General features: G+C 42.1%; 1 protein-coding gene across 1 annotated transcript; it reads right to left on the reverse strand.

The window, feature by feature from the left end:
• Positions 1-7,595: 7,595 nt before the first annotated feature.
• rrp1 (ribosomal RNA processing 1) lies at positions 7,596-25,760 on the reverse strand. The gene is made up of 16 exons (XM_039673843.2): positions 25,517-25,760; positions 25,220-25,302; positions 25,063-25,120; positions 24,787-24,872; positions 24,634-24,695; positions 22,255-22,384; positions 18,443-18,507; positions 18,173-18,345; positions 17,228-17,322; positions 16,554-16,651; positions 16,279-16,298; positions 16,081-16,179; positions 13,353-13,930; positions 11,522-11,626; positions 8,374-8,422; positions 7,596-8,191 (listed from the first exon to the last, which is right to left on the reverse strand). The coding sequence occupies exons 1-16, from the start codon at positions 25,641-25,643 to the stop codon at positions 8,037-8,039; spliced, it is 1,983 nt and encodes a 660-aa protein (XP_039529777.2). The 5' UTR covers positions 25,644-25,760; the 3' UTR covers positions 7,596-8,036.
• Positions 25,761-26,293: the final 533 nt, after the last annotated feature.

A 26,293-nucleotide genomic window follows, 5' to 3' on the forward strand; every position in this document is an offset into this window, starting at 1 on the left:
ATGAAACATTTCTAGTGACCTTCATCCACAAACACTTGGATATAATTTGGTATGGTTTGGTGTGTGTGATTAGTTCCCTTTCGTAGTCACTTCGAGTTACGTCAGAAGTGACGGAGATTGGGGGTTTCACATAGAAAGCCAATCCTCTTTGAGTATTTAACAACGAGCCAATGGCAAGAAAATGCCTTGGCTGCGGAATTTGCATAGCGTATCTCCGCCCCAAGCAGTGAGTATAAAAGGAGGAAGTGAACGCAACCGCAGTATGTTTTCGCTTCGGAGCCAAGAGATTTCTTAACTCCTTAAGCCATTCTCACTGATTCAAGACTCTTCGAGACGAGCGTCCTCTTCAGTGTTGGTGTGACGGCGGTACCCAGCAAGACTCTGCATTGCCTGCGATCTGAGCAGTGGTCTGCCAGACTTTGCGCTTTTCCCTGGTCGCATCAGTGCTGAACGAGTGAATTTCCTCCTCTCTAAGTGAAAGAGCTGCACGCGGCACGTCTTTTTAAAGACGACTCGCCCGTGTTCTTCTGGGTGCGATCGTTTCATGTCATTTTCTGATGGTCACGATCGCTGCTCTGTGTGCCTGGGCTTTCAGCATGCAGTAGCAGCGTTCGTGGATGACTCATGATCCTTTTGAATGGGGGCGTGAGCATCTCTACACTGTGATCTAGACTCAATGATCTGATATAGTGAGAGTCCCCATGTCCGTTACTCGTTCTGCTTCTTAAAATAGAAGCTCTTCGACTCGCGGATAGGGTGATATGACGGTGAATGTGTGACACACCCCCGACGCTAGTTCCTCGGGTCACACCCACCGCTCCAGTGTTAGAGCCAGTGAGCGCTGTATCGCTTCAGACGTCTGCCTCTTTGCAGGTACCGTCTGTTTCGTTCAGCGCTCCAGAGAATGATGCGATGACGATCGCAGCATCACAAGGCGGGCTTGACTCCTCGGGAAGTGAGGATGCGGCCGCGTTGCCTCCCTCGGGAGCGTCAACGTCGCCGTGTCTGATCCCGCGATGACGGCCATGCTATCTCGGGTCTCTGTGAGCATCGGGTGGGGGTGGAACTCCGCCCTATCCCGATCTCTCGTGGCTGGATAATTGGTTTTTGGGTAACGCTGCCGCCTTACGGCCAACCCCAATTTCCTTTTTCCCCGAGTTGCATGCGGAACTGACACGCACTGACAAGAAAAGAGCGTGCTTCAGTTCCCCGCCTTTCCTCCCCTCGGCGACGCGGTTGCCTGTGGGTACGCTGGAACCCCCCCCCCCGGTGGAACGCTCTGTTGCGATGCAGCTGCGTCCGCAGGGTGCGTCCACCCGCGGTGCTCTCAGATGCCCGTCCAAAGCCTATGGGTTCTCGTCGTCTATGGCGGCGCGATCCTGTAGAGCGGTGGGACAGGGAGCCTCCGCCCTGCATATGATGAGCACCTGCTAGCTGCTCAGGAATGTGCACGAGGAGGGGACGGACCAAGCGAGCTGCGAGCCTGCCGCCTACCTTGCTCTCAAACGGGTCACGGAAGCGGCCGCTCGCCCCCTTGGTCAGGTGATGCCCACCACTGTGGTCCAGGAGTATCATCTAAATGTTTCGGCGGTGCGGTCCAGGACTTTGCCCAGCACTTCTCGACCGCCTAGGAGCAGACGGAGGCGGGTTTACTCTTCTGCCCCGACGGCCAGCTGCTGCCTCCACCCAGCCGTCGGCTCAGACGCCTCCGCCCGCTCGCCGCCGAGGACGCCCCCCTGCGGCTCCCTTCCCTCCCACGTGGCCCCAGCAGCAGCCTTCAGCCGGTTCGCGTCGTGGAGGAGGCCACAGGTAAGCGTCTCAGCCCCCTCAGGCCGCGTGCCCCGCTAACGCCAGGCGAAGCGATGTTCCTGAGACGGGCTGCTCAGTGATAGTGTCATGTTTTTCTCAGGAGGCGGTAGCAGGGCCCCTCCTTCCCCCGGTGGAGGGCCGGTGGAGAATCTTTTGTTCTAGCTAGCTCCTCGCGGCTCACCCAAAAGTTCACCCGGCTCATCCAAAACGAACACTATCATTGAGCACACAGACTGGAATGAGCGCGCACGACGTCCAGTGCGTCGCCCCGCTCATTCCTCTCTGTCTCTGAGGGTGCGGATGGGAGCATGTGTCGTCCCTCGACTACACCACTCCCCTCCCCCTCTATCGCCAGACCCCCGGCAGAACAGACCCCCGTGGAACGCTGGTCCTTCCCTGGTCTCTTCTGTCGGGGAACGGGGCTCGACTGTGCATCCGCACAGGGTAACTCCTGTGTGCATGCCGGTCTCCCTGTACCGCTGCCCCTCCGGGGGGACGTCTGTGGTTCACATGACTCCGCTGGTTCAGTTCCTGGGAGCCTGGCAAGAGCTCCTCGACCTGTCCCGCTGCGTCATCAGAACGATCAGATTCGGCTACGCGACTCAGTTCGCGAGGTCTCCTCCCCGTTTCAGGGGAGTTCGCTCCACGGTGGTCGGTGGCTATGCCCCGGTCATGAGAGCGAAGATTGCGACCCTGCTGGTGAAGGGTGCAATCGAGACGGTCCCTCCAGCCGAGGTGAGGTCCGGGTTTACAGCCCATACTTCACTGTCCCCAAGAAGACCGGTGGGTTACGACCGATCCTGGATCTGCGCATTTTGAGCCACCGTTCAAAATGCTCACAGCCCAACGCATTTTCGAATGCGTTTGGCTTCAGGATTGGTTTGCAGCATTCGACCTGAAGGACGCGTACTCTCATGTCTCCATATCGCCTCGACACAGACCGCTCTCGGTTTGCCTCGAGGCCAGGCATCAGTACACGGTTCTCCCTTTCGGGTTAGCTCTATCACCTCGCGTCTTCACGAAGATCGTCGAGGCAGCCCTTGTTCCCCTTCGCGAACACGGGGTTCGCACCCTGATTTATCTCGACGACTGGCTGATACTGGCACACTCTCAAGAACAGGTTTGCGAACACAGAGACCTGGTGCTCCGGCACCTAGCCCGTCTGGGCCTTCGGGTCAACCGGGAAAAGAGCAAACTTTGCCCCGTGCAGAGGATCTCTTTTCTCGGCATGGAGATAGACTCGGTCGCCATGTCCGCACAGCTCACGAACGAGCGCGCGCACTCACTGCTGACTTGTCTTCGACAGTTCGGGGGCAAGAGTGCGGTTCCACTGAAACTATTTCAGAGGCTCCTGGGGCATATGGCATCCGCGGCTCGCCGCTCGGTTTGCTTCTTATGAGACCACTTCAGCTGTGGCTTCGCGATCGAGTCCCGAGGTGGGCATGGCATCGCGGCTCACTCCGAGTTCCATTGACTCCAGCGTGCCGCCGAACCTTCTTCCCGTGGTCGAACCTCAGCTTTTTACGGACCGGCGTCCCTATTCAGCGAGTTTCCAGGCATCTCGTTGTCTCCACGGATGCATCTATCACGGGTTGGGGTGCCATGTGCAATGGGCATGCAGCCGCGGGTTCCTGGACAGGACCCCAGCGCCTCATGCACATCAATTGCCTCGAGCTGCTGGCAGTACGTCTGGCCCTGCACCGCTTTCGAGCGTTGCTCAGGGGTCAACATGTGCTTGTCCGTTCAGACAACACCTCGGGAACAAGAACAGAGAGCGTGGTGGTGGCCATCTTGTACGGAGACACTGACTCGGCAGAAGTGACGTGAACAGTCTCTGGATCGGCAGAAGGGACGTGAACAGTCTCTGGATCGGCAGAAGTGACGTGAACAGTCTCTGGATCGGCAGAAGTGAACAGTCTCTGGATCGGCAGAAGTGACGTGAACAGTCTCTGGATCGGCAGAAGGGACGTGAACAGTCTCTGGATCGGCAGAAGTGACGTGAACAGTCTCTGGATCGGCAGAAGGGACGTGAACAGTCTCTGGATCGGCAGAAGGATTAAATTATTATAGTGTTTGTTGTACAGCGGCGGATCAGTTATTCACTGTGCAAACGCATCATAATATGTGAACGCACTAACAGCAGCTCCTGCACCGCAACACACACTGCAAACGGGTGTGAAACGGAGGTTAAATCCACTACAGTTCTGAGAAACTTAGATGTGTTTAAGAACTCTTTTTTTCGTACAACAGCAGCACTCATCTTCTTTGTTTATTAGTGGATGCGGATGACCAGTCGTAGACCGGAAACTGATACGCCAACTTCTGACAAAAGCGGAAGTTCAAAACTACGGTTGTGCACATAGCCTATAGTCTGTTCTCCACTGACCTAGAAACTGGTCCATTGCTCCAGCCTATGTTGAGGGCCATTGTTACACATGCTTCGCTCGTTTGCAAGCCATAACATCTCTCGCAGACTGATCTCATGAAGTAGCGTGTGTATGACACGCCAATTCGTATTTCCATTTTTGGCGAGCTATCAAGACGCATAATCGCTTTTCAGTGTGTTTATGAACGCCGTTGACTTAACGTTATATAAATATATGACTTACCTCAACCCCGTCCCTAAACCTAACAGTCACTGGGGTTAATGGCATTTATGACTGGAGATTTGACGTCGTGTACAGACACGCGGAATGACGCAGACGTTAATGGCGTAGACATACGCAGATACACGGATACACACGGATAGCTCAAAATGCGTAGAGATAACACGCCACTTGACTCGAAAGTGAAAGGACCACACGGAGACGAAGTCGAGACGATTCAACACCCATCACGTGTTTACTGGAGATATGTGAAATAACACCATACAGACTTGACATACAGCTCATCCGGTCACATAACATTCTCCTCAACAGCTCGCATAAACTCTTTCATCAATTCAACAAACAATAAATCACGTTTTTATCGCAATTAAAAGCTCAGTTTCTTTTCTTTCTTTTCTCTAAACACAGAAAACATAACATGCAAACAGTACATCATACCTGGAGATATGTGAAATAACACCATACAGACTTGAAATACAGCTCATCCGGTCACATAACTGTCAAAAATAAATATGAAGTAAATTACATGTGAATATAAGCAAATACAACGAAAACCATGTGCTCATAATGAGCTCGACAATGAGTTTCAGTATAAGATAAATTATTCATAAACTCTGTCTCTTCCCAGATAGCAAACTGACATTGAATCAACGTGGAAACATGACATCGAATCAACGTTGATCTGACATTGTTTTGCTCATCGAATTAACGTTGAACCAACGTCAGACGCGTCATTCTTTCAAAACTAATGGAAAATCAACTTGAAATCAACGCGTTGTTTCAACGTTATGAAAGCAAACCAATTTTCGATTTCATTTAGCTTTGAAGAATGCCGCGTCTGACGTTGGTTCAATGTTAATTCGATGAGCAAAATCAACATTGTTTCAATGTCATGAGAGACGTCGTTTCCACGTTGATTCAATGTCAGTTTGCTGTCTGGGATATAATGAAATCAATTATGAAATAAAATACTTTCAAAAGAACAATTCTGATCTTAAAAGAGAAATAGAGTCATCACTGACAACACTTTATTTCTGTTTGACCGGAGAGAGATTTTCCACCTACCATTCTCCTCAACAGCTCGCATAAACTGAAGAGAAAATGGCGGATAGCACTAATAGGTACTCTATTCGCCTGTAGGTGTCCCCATATCCATTTCTTAGATGCACTTTGTACATTACATTACACTTCCCACATGTTTCTTCAAAAGTGTGTTAAACTGTTTAGAAGCAGATCTCCTAGAAGTGGTAAATGCCTCACTTCGCTCTGGGAGTTTTCTGAACTCCCTGAAAACTGCAGTTGTCAAGCCCCTCCTAAAAAAAGAGCAATCTGGATAAGACCATCTTGAGCAATTATAGACCGATCTCAAATCTTCCTTTCATAGGCAAGATCATTGAAAAGGTTGTCTTCAATCAGCTGAACAAATTTTTAAGCTCAAATGGATATTTTGACAATTTTCAATCTGGTTTCCGATCGCATCACAGCACAGAGACAGCACTCATAAAGATAATAAACGATATTCGCCACTCCTATTCAACCTGTATATGCTCCCATGAGCCAAATAATGCTCCACGTGAAACTGCGGTCTTCAAACCTTTTACAATCGTGTCAAATGATTTGAATAATATGCGGAGAAAGAGAGCAAAACAGCGCTCGCTTGTGTTGTTTGAAGACGCGAGAGTGCGCACGGCCGCGGCACAACACATTTTCTGGAGGTATACTGCCCCCATCTGGTATGGAATAGGAATTATTTATTGATTTTTAGTTCCAGATGGCACCTTTAATTAAAAGCTTTTTTCTTTTCACATATTTATATGTGAAATTTGGATTTTGCTTTTAATATGCTAAATAAAGCGGAATACTGCTTTTAATGTAGGGGCTTTATGTAGAACTCAGGAACACTTTCTTATGCTTGTCAGACTGTACGAACATGATCCTCAAAGTGTAACTTTCTGTAATTATAGTGTACCATAATGGAACAATATGTAAAGTTTGGGGAATAAAGGGGTAACAACCAGGAGAATTAACACATTTTTTATACTGTAAGTATTTTACCATTATTAGGTTGGCTGTGAATGTGGACAGTTTTAGGGGACAAGTGAAAACTCACTTGTTCAGGTTAGCTTTTGGGTAATCTCTGTACTTTATATGTTGATGATTTTATCTGTTTGATTTTATTTTTTATCAATTTTTGTATATTGTGAAGTGCATTGTGACTAAGTCTGTGAAAGGCACTACTTAGGCCTACTTACTTACTTTTAGAACTAAGGGGTTCTTATTTTACTATTTTGATACAACAATCAAACATTTGGACTGGAAGCAATTTAGCGACAGCATACACTGCGTACCTTTTTGTAATGGTGTACCAATATAGGCCTATACTGCATAGGATTTTTTAAAAATTACAGAGTACATTTATGTGCATGTATTTTTTTATAGCAAAAGTTTAGATGTCTGGTATACATGTTTCGAGGCAAGTAAAGTTAAAACTATTAAAAATAAAATAAATACTGGGAAATAGTCTTGTTCCTGTTACTGTTTGACTCTTTGTTTCCCCTTTTTCTTAGTGTTTTGGTTTAGTCCCATTCAGTTTTCCCGCTCCTCGTTTGTCGTCAGTTTATTCACCTGTGTTTAGTTAATTAGCGTCATCCATGTCTTCTATTCATCATTGTCTTCAGTCTCTGTATTTAGTTTCCCTCTGTTCAGTTTTGTGCGTGATCTTTCTGCCAGCCTGCCTGAACCTGTACCTGTTTATTATTTTCATTTTTTGAGTAAATCTTGGATTTGGAGCTTTTGCCTCAGCCTGCTTTCTACCTGCACTACACCGAACAAAACTCTGGCGTTTCAGCGATTATCTTAACGTCTCTGATTGGCCATTGAATCTCAACAGATCATGTGTGATTGGTTATAGTGTATTCTAAAATAGAATTTACACATGGTTTGTGATAAAGCCATTACTGAGTATTTTCTCCTAGAACCAAAGCCTATATCAAGACCAACTTTTATAGGCAAAGCTATTTTAAGGCATGGGGAAAACTTAAATGTTTAATTTGATGAGCAAAGATGAGTTACAAGAGATAAAAAAATATTGACTACAGGGAGGCTTTAACCTGTTTTGCAACAGCACTGCGAGTGTTACACAATCAAGAGCAAGAATGAGAAAGTGAGGTTATTACTCACTGAAATATAAAACAGGATTGGTTTATTCAGAGTCATGATATACACGTGAACGCACACTCATCCCGACAGCGCAAGCAAGCCTCTTATGCTTCGTGTTGTAAAGCTGCGGTCAGGCTTCATGCGTGCGACTGAACTCCATCATCATCATCATCATCGTCGGGTCATTAACAGTAATGAGAGAGATTGGGATTCACTCACTACAGCAGGGATACGAGGAACTGCAGAAACTGAAACACTCGTTCCTGACAGCGTAAACTCATTATGAGAACATTTATGACACTCTAACAGTCTAAAAAAGCCTGCGTAAAATATTGCAACTCACTTTACATGAAGGAAGGAGAGCAAAACATGAGAACACTTTAAAAGTGGATATAAAATATATCTTTCTTTTCTAAAGAGACTCCAGTAGATGAAAGTTCACAGAGAAGAAAGATCTTTATTTTAAAAGAAGTCCGCGGCCGTGGCTCTCCTGGTGGCGGCGGGCGACGGCGAGGGCGACTTCAACACGCTGCTCTTCGGGGTCCTCGCGGGGTCAAAGGGCACGCTGGCCTGACTGGCCACACCCACCCGCGAGCTGCGGTCACTCTTCCTGAACTCTGCGACACACACACACACACACACGTTACTCAACCTCTTAGCATTTCCTCAAATATTACAATGATTTACAGATTTGATGACAGGAGTGCCTGAGAATCCTCGAGCTCCACAAACTCTAATGTTGCTCAATCTATTTCATTCATTAACTAGAAGCTCATTCATACAAATAACACATACATACCCATGGTTTTATTATTCTTGAGGCCAAACCTGACTTTCTTCGGCAAAATCTGGAGGAAAAAAATAAATAAATAAAGATCAAGAAACAACTTTAGAAAGATTAACGCAGGGCTTTAAAAAATCAAATTATAATTGATAGTAATGCAGTAATGAAGGGGAGGAAAGCCCATGCTTATGCAACATCCTAAACTATAAAATGACTAAACATTGAAAACCGTTTGGACAAACATTTGATTTTTTTTGTTTATTAATGTGAGGTTTACACTTTTATAAGAAAAGGGATGTCAAAATAAATGATAATTCAATTTAAAACATGATTTATATACATTTATATTCTAGATTCATCATTATTACATTTTTTTTTATGTGCATTAGCTTTTTGTGGATCCAGCGGTCAACATTTACACCACTGTGTGTAAACGTGTCGATCTTCACATTAGACTGAAGTAACGCGGACGCTCTGAATGATAATGCAGACTCGCTCTCGGACAGTAGATGGCGCTTATCATATAAACGCCACAGAGTGAATAGTCATCGTTTATCGACAGTACATCCAGCAACAGCAGAAGTGTGCAGTATTGACTGACGGAGAACCATGTTTTAATCTGAAACATGCAACACTCACATTTCATTAAACCATCGCCTTCGCAATTCCTGGTTTTTCTTCCCCAAATTTAAGATCTTGAAATTACAACTATTCTTGTCCATTACCAAGATATTTAAAAACATTTTATGTGGTGTTTTTAATCCGCTTTAACACACACCATGTGCAAGTTGATAAGTGGACAGCATTGCTGAGTATTTCCTCCTTAAAACTGCACTGAACCAAAAACAGTCTCAAAAACACGCTTTGGTGTTTCTGACGTCACAAACCACCTTGTAACCAATCAGATCAACGTGTGATCGTCAATCAGTGGATCTCTGAGTGAGAGAGTGGAGGCGGGGCTCATCTGCATATTCAGCAAACCGTGCATACTAAATGAGGCGAGGGTGTCGAGTTACAGTCAAGATATTTTCAGGGTTCGTACACCTTTTCCAAGGTCAAATTCAAGCACTTTTCAAGTACTTTCAAGGTCCATTTTAAAGTTTTTTCCAGGACCTTATTCACCATAAATTACAAACCAATACATAGTAAAAAAAAAAATATATATTATTTTGCGTTTTTTCCACATTAAAAGAGATAGTATGAAATAAACAGGCAAAATTGTGTTTCGTAATAGCAGAAGGATCAGATATTGAAGCAAAACACAGGTTTTATTTTTCAAAATGTTGTTAGAGGATTTGATCCAAATGACATGCAGTAGGGGTGGGCGGTATGACCAAAATTCTGTTTCACGGTATGACTAACTTTATTTCACGGTAACGATATATTTCACGTTATAGTTATTTATACATGTAGTTGTTCTCCAAAAATCATCATAAAGGGCTTTGTATACTAAATAAACCCAAATACTTCAGAAATGAAAAGTTCTTTTCCTTGTTTGACTTTTATTTGGCAAATAATTTTTTTGTCAAACTATTTTGATAGCTAAATATAGTGAAAAAAACATTAACTTTTAGAAGAACTTCCCCCAACTGACTGATATTAAATACAACTCATAGGTGCAATTAAACTTTAAATAAAGTGTTGCTGAATCATTTTTCAATGTTATTGCTTTACCTTATCAATCAGTTTATAATATCTAAATATTTTAATTTGAACTATTCTATTCATAATAATTTAGTAACTTCCTTTTAATTTGGTAGGACAATATTAGCAATACTATTATGTTTAAATGTGTTCCCCGGTACATTTTTTGCCATGTCTGCTTATTATACTTCGTTTTTTAAGGGCCTTGTTCTGCTCTTTTTGTGATATCTGGCAACCCGTCACCTGGAGCTTTCAAGAGACGTTCAGAATCAGTTGTGTCAAGTTCAGAAGTGACTAGAAGGAAAGCAGCAGTATGAAAACCATACAGCAGCTACTGTTAATGTTGACTAAGCAGTTATACACACCTATATTATACACACCTTGTAACTGCGTCATTATTTAATACGTTACAACTTACCACAGCCGCGGTACACACTGAAACACCGAGATCCCTCTCAGTGTGTGCACGCGCGTCCTTTGCATCAGTAAAATGTGATCGGTTCATTTGAGCGTCAGGTTGTATCACGGATCGAATCAAATGAAGATTTTATCAGCTGGTTTAGAGGTCAATTGTTTAGAGTTAGAAATGTATAATTCGCGCTGCATATTTAGTAATTTTGCCTCAGGTCCCGATCCGAGACTACCTGGAGGAGGTGCTCCGAGTTCGGCTGGTCCCGAACCGTGCCGCGGTTCGCGTGAATGTGAAAGAATCACGGACAGGACTCGGGTGCGCACTTAGTAAAGTGACCTGCGCATGCGTTTTACTTTTAGCTGATTATGATGTAAAATAAAAACACATGTATAAGGGATGATAGTGTTGATGATTTACCTTGGATACGAGCGAGAGTAAGTCTACAGTGTATTCGCACACACATATAGCGCGTGGACTCAGGCTAACAAATTATAGAAGTCCACTGTCTCCTGCGTTTGCAATCAGCAGAGAGCCAAATGCGATACACAGTAAACCTGTTGTTCACTCAGCTGCGCATAATAACACCACATTAATAAAAAACACAATATATTGACCCACGTTCTGTTTTCTATCATGCGTCGTGCACGTTTGTGATGACGTAGGATGCACGCAAACGTACCAGGATTTGATAGAATCAAGTTGAGTGTGAAACCAGGCCAACGCTGCGGGGGGCGCCGGTAACAAACGCGCTCGGGCCGCAGCAAACGATTTATTTCGCCATTTAATAAACAAAATATTCAGTCAGATAGGTATTTGTTGTGAAAGAAACAGTTACAATTTCAAGCACTTTCAAGCATTTTATCCAAAATTTAAGCACTTTTCAAACCTTGAAAACACAACATCAAAATTCAAGCATTTTCAAGGATTTCAAGCACCCGTACGAACCCTGTATTTTAAGTCAAGAAGGAGGAAAAAAACATTTAAATAAGTAAATTTGCAGATTAAAGATGGGTTAAGGGATGAAATGACTGACTACAGGGGGACTTTAAGACACGTTAGTTTGGCGACGTCAGCTCGTCTCTGTGAGCCGGAAGAGGAGGCTTGTACCTTTTTGCTGAGCATGTATCCCGCAGCTTTACAGAAGAGCGGCGCGGGCGCTTTCTTCTGCCGGGGCACGAACTGCTGCGGTTTGAGCCGGTGCTCTCCGACCTCCTGCCGAGAGGAACACACACAGCTTTCATAAACACAGCTTTAAAGGGTTAATTCACCCATAAATGAAGATGATGTCATTACTGACTCTCCCTCGAGTCGCCCCAAGCCCGTCAGACCTCCGATCATCTCCAGGACACAGTTTTAGATATTTTAGATTTAGTCCGGAATTCAAAATTCTTGTCCAGAAAGGAAATAAAGACACACGTCAGAAGTGAAGGGGGCGGATTGGAGTCCACTGCTGCTTCAATATTTATGAAATGATGAGTAATTATAATCAAGGTATTAATCAATATTTTTCTTTCTAAATATCAAATGAGTTGAATGCCTTCTCTAGGCTTGTGAGATTTTACTTTGTATAGAAGTTACCAGTGTGATTACTGAAATGTTCTTTTCATGTCTGTTTTTGATATCTGAATAGGGGGTTGTTTTGTGTTTGAGAAAGGTCTCCAAAGTGTTAAACATGAAGGGGTCATTGAAGCCAATAGTTTAAGGGGCCATTTCTTTGTTCAAGTCTAGCTCTCCCTGAGAGAAAGGCATTTAGAAAGATGTTTTGAGACAACTCACCTGTTTATAGTTAAGGCCAATTTATACTTCTGCGTAGAGTACAGACACATACCACATCGCGTACCCTTCGCCGTCGCCTGACGCGCACCTCCACAAAAATGTAACTACACGTCGCGACGAAGCGGACCGGTAGCATCGTATTTCCTCCAACGCATTTCCGCACGTACCATCTCCTCTCATTTCTGCATTTTAGTTTTTGTAATTTCACTAAAATTAACTGTTTTTCCACCCCAATAAGCTCCACCTCCAACATGATCCGCTCTCTTTCAGTCGCTATTGCTTGTAGTAACCTAGCCGTGAGGAATCTAAACACAGTGGAACATTAAAACCCTCCGGCGCCAACTAGTGTTTCGGAGCAGAACTGCAGAGCAACCAAGACCTGAACGCAGAAGTATAAATGCTCACGACAGCGTCGCCTACGCTGTACACTACGGCGTACCCTCGAAAAGCGGTGTGTCGGTGTGTGTGTTAGTCTTCTTGGTTGCAGGTTAAGGAACCACTGCCATTATTGGAGATGCTTTGTCTATCTGTTTATGTGTGGAAAATTACTGTGTTCATCTATTTCTTAGCCAATGAGAATCATACAACGTGTAAGCAATGACGTAGGGAATGGTATAACTGCGGTGATCTTTGTAACTGTAAGAGGCGGCCTACGAACTCCTGAGGGAGTCTTGAAGCTGACTTCTGCTGGTGAAACTGCAAACTAAATTCAGTAAAACTTTGCTTTAATTTTTTATAATTCTGACTCCAGGTCTTCATTCTCCATATCTGGTTCTGTGACAGACGCGTCTTACGTCAGCAGCGTCACCGAACGCGGATCCACAACAGAACCGGAACACAACACAATGCTGAATAAAGTGGTAGTGTTTGTTATTTTTAGACCAAAAAGGATTTTCGATGCGTCCAAAGATTGTAACTAACCCACTGATGTCACATGACTACTTTGATGATGTCTTTATTACCTTTCTGGACAAGGACAGTATACCGTACACACATTTCCAATGGAGGGACAGAAAGCTCTCGGACTAAATCTAAAACATCTGAAACTGTGTTCTGGAGATGAACGGGCTTGGGTCGACATGAGGGAGAGTCGTTAATGACATCATCATCATTTATGGGTGATTTAACCCTTTAAAGACGTCAGAGAGGCGGAAACACTTACTCTGGTGAGCTTCGGTCTCTTGCCGCTGGTCTCGCCCGCCTGTCCGTTCTCCTGCACATCTTCATCCTTCACCCTCCTCTTCTTCTTCGCTGATTGGATCTGCTCAGCGGGGCCGGACTTCTTCTTCTTCTTCTTCATGTTCCCACCTGTTGAGGGTGCTGGGACCTGGGCGTCTCCATTAGCGCTGGGCTCCGGCTGGACTACGGCTGGGTTCTTCCTCTTCTTCTTCATGTTCACAGGCGTCGAGTGTGCTGGGACCTGGAGCTCGTCTCCATTGGCGCTGGGCTCTGGCTGGACTACACCTGGGTCCCTCTGCTTCTTCTTCTTCTTCTTGATCAGTGTTTTCCGCACGGTTTTAGGCGTCTCCTGTGAGTCCTGGTCCTCCACGCCGTCTGCGTCTCCGGCCTTCAGCTGGCCAGGCTCGTGTTCCCCGTCTCGATCCGATAGCTCAGCGTTAGACTGGGTTAGATCCGGGTCCGTGGACTCGACCAGCGTCTCCTCAGCACTCTTCAAACTTTTGTTCTTTCTCTTTTTCTTCTTGGCTTTCTTGTTTTTCTGGTTGGCGTCCTCCGTCTGGCCTGTTGGAGATCAATCGCCATCGACACTTCAGGAACTGTTCAATACTGAGCGACACTAGAGTAGATCACTTCAGAATCAACATGCATGTCATTCAAGGTCTTCATGTGCGTCTTTCTTCAGTCGGAAAGTAATGAAGGTTTTTGAGGAACACACTGCAGGATTTCTCCATATAGTGTCTTCAATGGGGTCTGGATGAGAGTTTCGTAGAGCGTCAATCTCCAACTTCAAAATCGTCCGACATCGTTGTTTTACCTCTTATCTACCTTTTTCTGTAAAGAGTGTTTGACTCAGTCTTACGCCTACGTCCCGCTTGACCTTTCACCCTGATCACGTACTGTGTGTCGCATCACAGCTCGAGCAAGACCAGCATTAGCGGTTAAAGTATATAAATGTGTATTTTGTTTGTCTAGATCAGACTCTTATTCCTCGGCTGGATCGTGTCGAGACTTTGAAGCTTAAACTCACATCTGACCTTTGACCCCATTGAAGACACTATATGGAGAAACATCCTGGAGTGTGTTCCTGAAAAACCGTCATTTCCCACTGAAGAAAGACAGACATGAACATCTTGGATGCCGTGGGGGAGAGTAAATGATCAAGAAATGTTAATTCTGAGGCGAACTGGTTTTCGGGGTCTACTGGACCCCAAATTACTTTTGCTTGAATTAAAAAAAAATGTTCTCTTTTTCCAAATGGTATGAAACTTCCTACGGCTCTCAACACTGTCTAGATCTACAAAAAAAATTAAAAAGGAATTCTATCTGTTTTTATGTAGGCGTGACAAAAATAGTCACACTCGTGGTCTTGGGTAAAAATAAAACGTAATTTTGCAACAGAACAATAGTTTTTTTGTTTTTTTTTTTACAAATATAATTTTACTCTGTTTATTAATGTTTTTACTCAACATTTGTGCAGTTTTTAGGGGATTTATGATATATTTTAAATATATATAAATAAATAAATAAATAAATATTTATTTATCATTGGACACAAAATAGACAAAATTCATCATCAAAATCAGAAATAACGCAGAACACAGACAGAAATGAAGCGGCACACTTCCAAGAATCCAAAAAAACATCCACAATCCAAAATTATCATGCTCACAAACACACACACATATAGAGGAATACAATATACAGGAATACATACAGACTATAAAAACTGTTCTCTTAGCATTTGTAAAATAAAATACTCTAAAATGAAGAACCACCGCAAAAATAAATTGGTAACACTAAGACACATTGGAAATGTGCACACACACACACACACACACACAGGAATACATTTGTAAGGCTATAAAAAAGATGAGACCAACTATTGTTCCTAGTTGTTCGATTTTCTTCCCAATTTACTTCTTTTTTTTTTTACAAAAACAAATGCTAAACTTTGACAAAAAGTATTTTATTTTTGTTATAATTGTAATTTTATAATATTTAGATATGAATCTAACTGAATCCAAGTTTAGAAACTAAATCTTTCAGTAATTCAAATAGTATGTAGGCCTAGTGGAGCTCTATAGACATCTAGTGGTTAAAGTGACTTATTACAAATTTTAACCCGTATTTTCAAAAAAATGGGCAAAAATCTTACATTCAACCTTGTAAAATTATCCATGGTATCCCCAGGAATGAAAGTTAGAAATCTGGGTCTGTTATAAAGTCTATTTAACATAAAATGCTGTTTTTTTGTAAAGATCCTATTTCAATAAATATTTATTTATTTATATAAATAAAAAAAAATAAAAATAAAAAAATCACAAATCCCCAAAAACTACACAAATGTTGAGTAAAAACATTAATAAACAGAGTAAAATTATATTTCTTAAAAAATATATATATTATTCTGTTACAAAATTAGATCTTATTGTCTGGGGTCCAATAGACCCCGAAGACCACAAGTACTTGCTGTAGGATTAGTTGGTAATTCTGCATACGCTTACGGTTACAAGCGACAAGAACACACTGGATCTCATGCATTTTTCTAGTCCAAACTTATTTCACTTACACACACATTTATCTTTGACACAATTGTGTGAATGCTTCCTCCAGAGTGATCACGTGACGTTTATACTCACCCACACTGCTCCGCTGATATAAACCGATCTCCATTATAAGACGAGCACTAAACGAAAAGCAAACCTTCTGACCTTTTTTTGTTAGTTTCTTTCTGTTTTTCCTCCGTCTGTTTTCGCTGTAGTCCTCTTCATCCGTGGACACGTCCTCCACCTTATCCTGAGGGAACAGGCCTGACCACACACACACACACACCACAGGAAAAAGTGACGTCACGCGGATGGCGAACACAACCCGTTTCAGCAGAAGAGCCAGATATCAAGACAGCTTACCTTCGCTCAAGTCCCGGAAACTGCATCCCACGGGGAGAGAGATGGAGAGAGAGATTAACACTAATCAGTCCCTCCAGGATTTCACGATTTTTTTGTGTGATTTTTGCGATCAAAATGACTGATTTTGTGGTGGTAATTTCATAAATATGCGGACTTTGGCTGATTTTGCATTGAATTCAGCGATCGCATAATCGCGTTTTTCTGGAGGGACTGACTAATATAACGGACAGCTCTTATGTTCACTGTTTTTAATGTCTCACTGTGAAACTACTTACATTTTCACAAACTTGTAGATCTTGGATCGGTTAAAGCTTGGTATGTTTGAGTTGCTGGCCACCTCGAAGAGTTTGTCAGCTATTGCACCATAGTCGAACTGCACACGAGAAAACATCATTTACACACACACACACACTTTCAACACGTTCTCATTCCTTATGCAATCAAATATACCCCTCATAGAAGAATGTTAGATTCAAAACTAGGGCTGAACGATTTTGGAAAATAATCTAATTGCGATTTTTTTAACCAATATTGCGATTTAATATGCGATTTAAAAAAAAAAAAAGTTATTTACCTTCTGTATTAGTCGACAAAGACAAGCAATAAATCATTGTACAGTAGGGATGGGAATCTTTAGATAGCTCATGATCCGATCTACTTTTTTTTTCTTATTAATTAATCTTAATAACTCTTAAAATATGTATTTAATTACATGTGTAAAAAAACACACACTTTAAAAAATAAATGCATAAAAAAACGTTTAATTAAACCAATTACATGTTAAGAATTTTAAATAGGCTATATAAAATAATATATAGCTTCAAAATATAAAAGCTAGTAAATAAAGAGAAACAAAAAAAAAAAAACATTACAAGCAATAAAGAAAGAGTGGTCTCATTATTTAAGAATGTTAGATTCAAAACACCATCAGGAAAGTCTAGAAACACACCTGGAGAACGGGTCCGCACGCATAGTCACTCTTACTATCCATGTTGTCTGGAATTGAAAACAAGTCTTCATCACAGTCCTCCTCAGCATCTGACCCTGTCAACAAAAACAACACACTTATCTTTTGTTCGTTCATCTTTTCTTTCCCCAAATCCACTGAGACCAGGATTATAGGATGACGGGAAACTCATCTATACCACACTTTATTCAACAGGAAGAACAGCTCGTCTGTCATACGCCACTGCACATGCGCAGTCCTTTCAGCTTTGGTTTTCAACCCGATCTAGTTTACACATGTTCTCTCGATCGATTTTAAAAGGAATAAACCGACCCTTTCAGTCCGATCTAAGTTTCATTGGGATCGAGCAGGGCGTTTACAGGAAGGCTTTCAGCGTGATCGAGCGTCAGTCCCATTACTAACAGATTATGTAAACGAAGCCAGAGTAACAACTGACGGGACATTCATTTGGAAAGCACACCACGGCAACAGACGAAGCGATCTGATCTAGCCCGTCACCATTGCAACTGTGAAATCGAACAAGTGAAGTATGGAGTGCCTCAAGGCTCAGTCTTGGGTCCTCTGTGGTTCTCCTACATGCGTCCCTTAAACCCAACACACACTGAACAGGCTTTTGAATCTTTTAAGAAGATCTCTAGACGGATTGCTTGATGTCTTCTCAAAGAGATAGACGAGACCGACTGTGTTACAAACATGCCAGACGGGTCATTCTGGAGCCCACGGAGGCAGTCCAAACCAGTGGATCAAACCAACATACTTTGATAAACAGATTTTATTAATGGAGTTTGTAAACGTTTTATTATTACTCAGACCAATGCGATTTTTTGTCTCTCTCAACAGTATAATTTTGACCTGGTGCGCCTTTAGCTGGAAACTGTGGTAATGAGTTTCTGCAGTGGAGTGATGACCTGTGGCCGATGTACCCACCGTTCTCCTGCGTCCTCTTCTTAGAGCGGGGTTTGGTCTGGGATCCGCCACTAGCGTCCAGCTCCTCCCCGTCAGCCTGACCAACCTCTCGGAGGAGATCCTCGATGGCGAAGGGAACCTGATCTACAATGGTGTCGAACACATTGCTGCCGATGGCCTTCAGCAGGACCCGACTGGAGACACGAGAGGAGGAACGATGATCAAGCAGGGCATGAAACTGAGTGTGTGTGTGTGTGTGTGTGTGTGTGTGTGTCGGCTGGAAGGGCGTACTCTTTGGTCTTGGCCATGGACTTGCAGAACGGCTCGATGAAGGTCAGGTTCTGCTCGGCTGTCAGCTGGAGGAGGAGGTCAAAGGTCAAACACTCATACACACACATGAGGACAATGACACACACTTAAATCTCTGTGTTGTTAGACATAAGACTTGATCATCTCTTACTCTTATCATAAACATCATCAGAAAGAATGATGAAAGATACAGAACTGAAATATGAGCAGGGAACTACACTAACCTTTTCCACTGGTGGCACTTGCGCTACTAACTTTTTCAGTTACTGGCGCAAAACATGATTTGGTCGCACAAATTATTTATAGTAAGCCGCACTCTGGATAGTAATGAATAATAATGAAACTGCATTAGGGGTGGAACGGTACAGCAGTCATGGTTGGGTCGGGTTCATACTTTGGTTCAGACATTCGGTTCGGTACGATTTCGGTACAATGGAGTGAAAAGCAAAACAAAAACGGCATTTTTATAAATGTCTTAAGCCTCGTATTTTTTAAGTTGTTTAAGTTTTATTAATAAAGGCATAGAACCAGTTTATTTGTAGTGCACTGACAATATTTATATAATTAGTTTATTAATTAAATTAATAAAAAGACAAAATGACCTTGATATATGTTTGGTAATTGTACTTGAATGAATGTAAAATTAATTTGCAATATTTCAGATCAATATATTTGTTTTCCTTAATTTTAACTAACCCATAACTTTATTCTCATCCGAATTATAAATACATTTTCGTATAAAATAATTACCATTAAAACACATTTGATTTTCTTTTTTAATCAATGTAGAATCATACGCAGGACTGTTGGAAAGCTGTGATGACAATAAAATGATAGCTTATAAATATATCTCTGGTTGTTTCTGTTCCACAACATTTTGTCATGTTTGGGGTGTGGGATGAAGAGAGGGATATTTTCAGTAATTATTTAATAAAACATTTAATTTATCTTCAGTGTGTAGTATTAGCCAATCAGGTGTCTTGACGCGAATCACGCGATTATAATTATGAAAAAACTAACGTTAGTCTAAAAAACTGCTAGTGATAATATAACGTTAGTCTATGTCAATATCAGCGCGAGCAATATAATTAGTTAGCTCATGGCAGAGTTTATCAGCCGAACACCAGACCGCAAATCTTTGGTGTAAGGAAGAGACACGGTGTCTTACATCTCTGCGTCTTTTTCCTGCCGCCATGCAGGCTCAGATGGTAGCCTATATGATTATGATTAGCATGCCTATTATAAAGACACAAACCTTTTACTATCATGAGATCGCCACATTTCCCTCCATTCAATGACCATAAACTTGATCAGCTACAATAACAACTTGACCTCTAAATCAGTGGTTCTCAAAGTGGGGTCCGCGGACCCCTGGGGGTCCGCGAGCTAAAGCCAGGGGGTCCGCGAAATAATTTACAACCTAACGTTTTTTTCCATGCTATGAGTCATGTTTTCTTTATCATCTGAAAACATGCTGTTTATTCCTAAGTAACTTATATAAAGCATTTAACATAAAACAATACAAAGTAGACACTTAAAGTTTTCTATAGATAGATAATCTATGTCTTTGCGTCAAGTAGATTCGCTGCTGTTGATTTTGCGGGACGTGCGCCAGAAAGGAGACAGAGAGACGGCATGAACCCGCATCCGGTTCTTTTCTGTATTTTTAAAAGGCATGACATTTTGTAGTCATTTATAATGTAGCCTATACACAAATAAAAAATGGACACTTTACCGTTTCGGATGATGCACTCTTGTCTTATCTATGACCATAAATAAGAGTATTCCTGTTTCCACTGCTGAGGAAAAATTAATTGCGCGCCGGCGTCTCGCGTGCGCGCACAATAGTCAGTTCTAGCACTGCTACTGTAGATTTGACATTAGAAGTCTGATCATTATCAAAATAAAAGTGCATAGTGACAGGGCCGTACCCACAACTGAGGTTGCAAGGATGCACATCGCGATGATACTGACCTTCTCGTCTGAGGTGCTTCAGCAGACTAACAAACAACGATAGCTCGTCAATGTCAAAATGTTTGAGTCGGAGTGAACTCAAAGTTCCCCGCACGACGTTTCAGTCAACGGTCATAAAGTGCGAGATAAGATGTAGGCCTTAAATTAACATAGGAACTAAACAGCTGTTTTAGATAAAAGTTTTAAAAAACGACTGAAACAATCAGTTTGCAAAGTATTAATCAAGCTCAACTTTAAAAAAGGAAAAAGCAGGTCAATAGAAACATACTGTGCCCATGAGATTAACATTATGGATTCATATATTTAACATATAGCCTACTGTATGTTTTTTTTAGCTATATTACAGTAGCTCAAATTAACAACGCACGCACCTATTAAACATAATGCCATTATCATTGTATTTATAGGCTTATGGGCTTTATTTGTGTGCAGAATAGGCCTAATTATTGAAACATTTCTCTTTTAAGGCCATTCCTGATTGGAATATGTGATTGTGTTTCGTGACATCTTGAAAAAGAAAAAAAAATGTATGCCACTGACTGACATGCTTCTACGAAATCTATAGTTATCCAATTGTGGGGCCTTAAAACACCTTAAAATGCACATGTGTAGATCAAGAACATCAAAAATTCCTAAGTGAGGGATCCTAACTAAGTGATTCCTAGCAAGATCACTTTTGTTACCTCAGTAAATTCCTGCATAGTACCCTGGGTGGAGACCATTCATTTTGTGCAAAAATATTTCATTTGCCGCTCACACATTAACTTTGTGCTCAATAACTGTTATAAATATGAGGGGGGTCCTTGGAATTTTTTTTCCCCTGAAAGGGGTCCCTGGCACCAAAATGTTTGAGAACCCCTGCTCTAAATGATGCGGTAAATACTGAATAAATCTGTCTAATTCTTATAAAAGGCAACATTTTAATATATTTGTACTATGATTGGGATAGAAACAGTTGCATGATTATAGAGCAGGACGTCCTCATTATAAGTTGATGCAGCCGATACGACAGACTCGCACTGAACTGCATTTCCCTTTTTAGAAGTGATTACAATCATATTTCAAGCCATTGAGATCCATCTGAAAGAAATAATCCATGATCTATAATATGAAGAGATCAGATGCAAAAGCCTCTAAATGCCATTTGAAATTTTCTTCTAAAATGACCATTTTTATCAAGCTGTTAAAATTTATTTAAGTTCAGTAATTTGATTTGATTTGATATCTTTATTTTGAACTTGTAAATAATAAATAAAAATACAGTTATTAATCAATGAAACAAGGAATATTAGGAGTAATTTCACTTAAATGACAATTAATAGGTAATCTTCATTGCCATTTAAGTGAAATTACTGAACTTAAATATACAAGCTTGATAAAAATCATCATTAAAGAAGAACATTTCAAATGGCATTTAGAGGCTTTTGCATCTGAACTCTTCATATCAGCCATATTTCCTTTTCGGCCAATAACGATAACATTAAATATGAACGATACAGATATGGCGGCCGATATATCCAGTTACTTTGGTGTAACGAGAACAAACCTCACTGATCCTCACGGTAAAGCGGGATTAGGATGATCATATTTGAGGCATGTGATCAATGTTCATGTCGATAAAGCCCCAAATGAGATCTATTGATCATATAAAGCAATCGTCTGAAGACTAAAAGAATAAACCACTCCATTAATTAAGGAAATTCAATAGATAATGGACAAAATCGAGATTATTAAAATCTCTTTGTGTTCTGAAGACGATCGAAGGGTACAACACGAGTGGAGTTAAATGAGGTACTTCTGATGAAGAGGAGAGACGTTACCTGTGCGGATCCGACGCGGGCCAGCTCGCTGGTGTAGAGGTCCAGCACGTGCAGCACGAGCCCAGCCGGAGCCGAGCCGGAGCCCTGCAGGAGCTGATCTGAGAACAGCTGCAGGAACTCGGACAGCACGCTACACACACACATACACACGTCAATGTATCACAGTCCTTATCAGGCAGTATCCACAATCCTCCTGAAAGACGGAGCCCAGCGTGGAGAATCTGTGTTTGATGGGTCGCAGCTTGTTCCCGTGTCTGACCTGTAGTCGTGTTTTCCATTATGAGCTGCATGTAGTCGCTGTGACGTAAAGCTTAGCTAACTAACGATACAGTCCTGATGTTGTGTTTACTGCAGCTTCTGTACGCCCTGTGGGAAATTACCCATGATTCTGTGATCCATCACTGTGTTTGTATTACCACAGTTTTCCGACAAATATGATTAAATGGTGGATAATAGGGCTGGGTATTGAGACAAATTTCACAATTCGATTCGATTCAATATCGATTATTTTGGATATCAGTTACAATAAATGCCAATTTTTCTCAAGGGAATTAAATCTCTTAACTAATGCTGGAGACTAGTTGTAGCCTATAGGCTTCATTAGCCTAATATGAAGGTAATAATGAATGAATCACTTAAATTACACTTTTATTTATTTTTATAATAAGAAGATTATATGAAATATAAACATTTAAATGGTGGCTGTCATAAAAACTTGCCAGATTTATTCAAATATGCATTAAATATTGAAGAACATTAAGATTATAATGCATATGTAATATGGTGTATATATTTAGCAAAATGCTCCTCTCTAGAGTTATTTTTTCTAGCTGACTAACGAGTTTATGTGGGTTTTCTGAGGTAAATATGACGATACATTGATTACAAGCTGTTTAACTGACGTCTTTCCACGGTTGAAACGCTGATTGAGTGAATCAATGTGACATGATCCGGATTTGGATAAGTTGTACTGTATCTTTAACACACTTTCAGATGCTCATTCATGTTTATTTGGCGCTGTGACTGGTATTATTAAACCGGAAGAGAGATCAGCGCTGCTGCTTCTCCAGAGCGATCTCACGCCACAGCGACAAAACGCTGTTTATGTTTTTGAATTTCTAAAGAAAATGGACGTAATTTGAAATATGAGACTTTGTTTCATATCAATAGTAACAAAGGACAAAGATTATTGTGATTTTTTTAGATGCGTGCAGCCGCGATACAATGATCCATTCATTCAAATGAAACAGGATGACTAATCGATTCTTGAGATTTAACAATCGATATCGGTTCGTAAAAATGAGAATCGATTAATATCGAGAAATCTATATTTATTACCCAGCCCTAGTGGATAACATCATATCTATAAGAAAATTACAACAACACCACCTGTGAAACGCTCTGGTTCGTAAACATCGTCAGGGTCTGAATTGGACTCGAAGCGGTTTGCAATCGACGCCATTGTTAATATCTACATACGAGTAAAGACCGCGATTATGGTGAAGGGGCGGGGCATATGCCGAACGCATGCTAAACGCTGCACCAGCTAACCAATCACAGCACACTTCCTATTTCTGGGGGAGGGGCTTCACCGAAAAATGTTCAAAAATTGTGTGTTTAAAAATCAAGCATGAAAACATTCTAGTACACCTAGAACCTTCGTAAACGGGTATAGTAGTGTTGTCATAGCTGCACAGTTCTGGATAAATCATGATTGTATTGTTTAATATAGAGATAGAGATATTATTATTATTATAACAGACATATTTCCAACAATTCAAAAAACATGATTTACTAGAGATCCTGCCAGACGTTAAATGCTGCAGTTTATTTAAAAAGAATATTGAATTAGTTTTTTTAATGGAATTGAGTGAATGATTCAATGACTCGCTTCACTTGTGTCGTATGACATCACAGTCACGCATGACATCACTCACAATGCAGTGATGTCACACCCCGGGCGGCTTCGTGTCCAACACACCCATCACTGGATCGACCGGCGTTCGTGAGCGAATCTCTTGGGCGAAAGATTCGACAACAGACACTGATTTAACACTTGTCGCCCCCTACTGGTGTAACGATGTAACGAGCCAATCAAGCGTCAGTGTTCATATCTGACCTATCATCCAGCACTTCTGGGATCACATGAATTACCGTAAGACAGAAATAATGACAGTGTGTGTTGAACAGGCCGTTTCATATTCATGACGACGACTCTCTCTCTGTGGATCAGAACACAGATCCGAGTCGCTGTCAACCGAGTGTGTGTGTCTGAGTGGAGAATCTCGCATCGTTTGATGAAGTGTACAGCCCTGCTTCTGATTATTCATCCAAATTTAGCCCAAATGTGTGTGTTATATATATATAGTGTTATAGTACCTGCAGTCCCACTGGCGTCTCTTCAGCATCTCGAACACTTCCCGGAACATGAAGCGGACCAGCTAACGAGACACAACACACACCATGAGTTCACACACACACACACACACAGGTGCAGTGTGAGCAGGAGCGCTGGATAGAGACGGCTCTGACCTGGAAGTACTTGTCCATGCGCAGCCGGTCGATGCCGGTCCACTCTCTCTTCATGGTCTGCAGGAACGCCTTGAAGAACAGCAGCTCTGCGGAGACACACACACACACACACACACACACACCTCCATCAGTCCAGGCTACAGTGGTTACTCTGCATCCAGTTTCAGTTTGAACCAGCACAGGGTCACATGACCATCTGTTCTCAAGCTGTGTGTGTGTGTGTGTGTGTGTGTTTGAGGACTGAAGTGAATGATCTCGTGGGTTTGTTAGACTTACGGCTGTCGAGCGTCTGAAAGCTGTGGAGGAGTCTGGAGATCTTGGTGGACAGTTCCTCCTGAACACAAGAACAGTCATGAGTGTGTGTGTGTGTGTGTGTGTGACAGTTCCTCCTGAACACAAGAACAGGTCATGTGTGTGTGTGTGTGATCCTCACCTGTAGAAGCGGCATGTCCTGCATCCACACACAGTAGAACAACCCCTTCCAGATCTTCATCAGCTCATCCTCACCAAAACCCCCTGAAACACACACCAGACCACTGAACACACTCGCCGGAGCACACACACATCTACTGCCGTGTGTGTGTGTGTGTGTGTGTGTGTGTGTGTGATGAGTCTGATTTAAGATGCTCGTGTGTGTGAGCATATAATGAGTGTGATATAAGAAGTTAGTGTGTGTATAATGATATAAGGGTGTGTGTGTGTGTGTGTGTGTGTGTGTGTGTGTGTGTACCCTGGGCTCTCCCCGAGCGCACGGTGATGTACTTCCTCAGCTTCAGCAAGGCTTTGCTCCTGTCGCGCTTCTCGTTGGACGCGAGCTTCTGTGCGAAGATGATTTCTGCTGGTTGAATCGGTGCCATTTCTGTGTGTGTTTGATCTTCACGTGCTGCCACTGATCTCCCTCACACACACGCGTCAACTCACACACACATGCGCTGCTCCTCGTGCCCGCGGCGCGCGCTGATGACGTCTCGCAGGCGCAATGGCGCATGTCACGCGAGCGCCACTGGAGGGCAGCATTTCTTCCCAATTTCAAATAAAACATTATTGTCATTTAGAGCATTTATTGCAGAAAATGACAACTGGTCAAAATAACAAATAAATACAGGGTTCTCAAGTTTTCCCAAAAGCTTGGAGTGAGATCACATGAGGTTAGGGGAGGAGCCCCAAGGAAGGAATTTTGGTCTGTATATTGTATTTCTTATTAAATAAACAATTGGTAAATCTCATAAATGACAGAGCAATTCATCACATCAAATATAGCCTACTCTTTAATGTTATATTATAAAAATATACAAAACTTACAAAAATATAACAAATTGCTCCAAACATTTTGGAAAAACTTTTCTTTTTTTTTCTTCTTTTTTTTTGAATTTTGAATATGTCTAGTCGAAATGGTATTATGATTTATTGTGTGGTGGGACATTGTGAACAAATGGACATATTAGAATATTAAGGTGTTTGTGTGTTTGTGTGTGTGTACACAAATATCTTTTTGCTTTTTCCCTGA

This window comes from Pimephales promelas, chromosome 7 (genome assembly GCF_988280905.1).
Source record: "Pimephales promelas chromosome 7, fPimPro1.hap1.1, whole genome shotgun sequence".
Classification (NCBI taxonomy): Eukaryota; Metazoa; Chordata; class Actinopteri; order Cypriniformes; family Leuciscidae; genus Pimephales; species Pimephales promelas.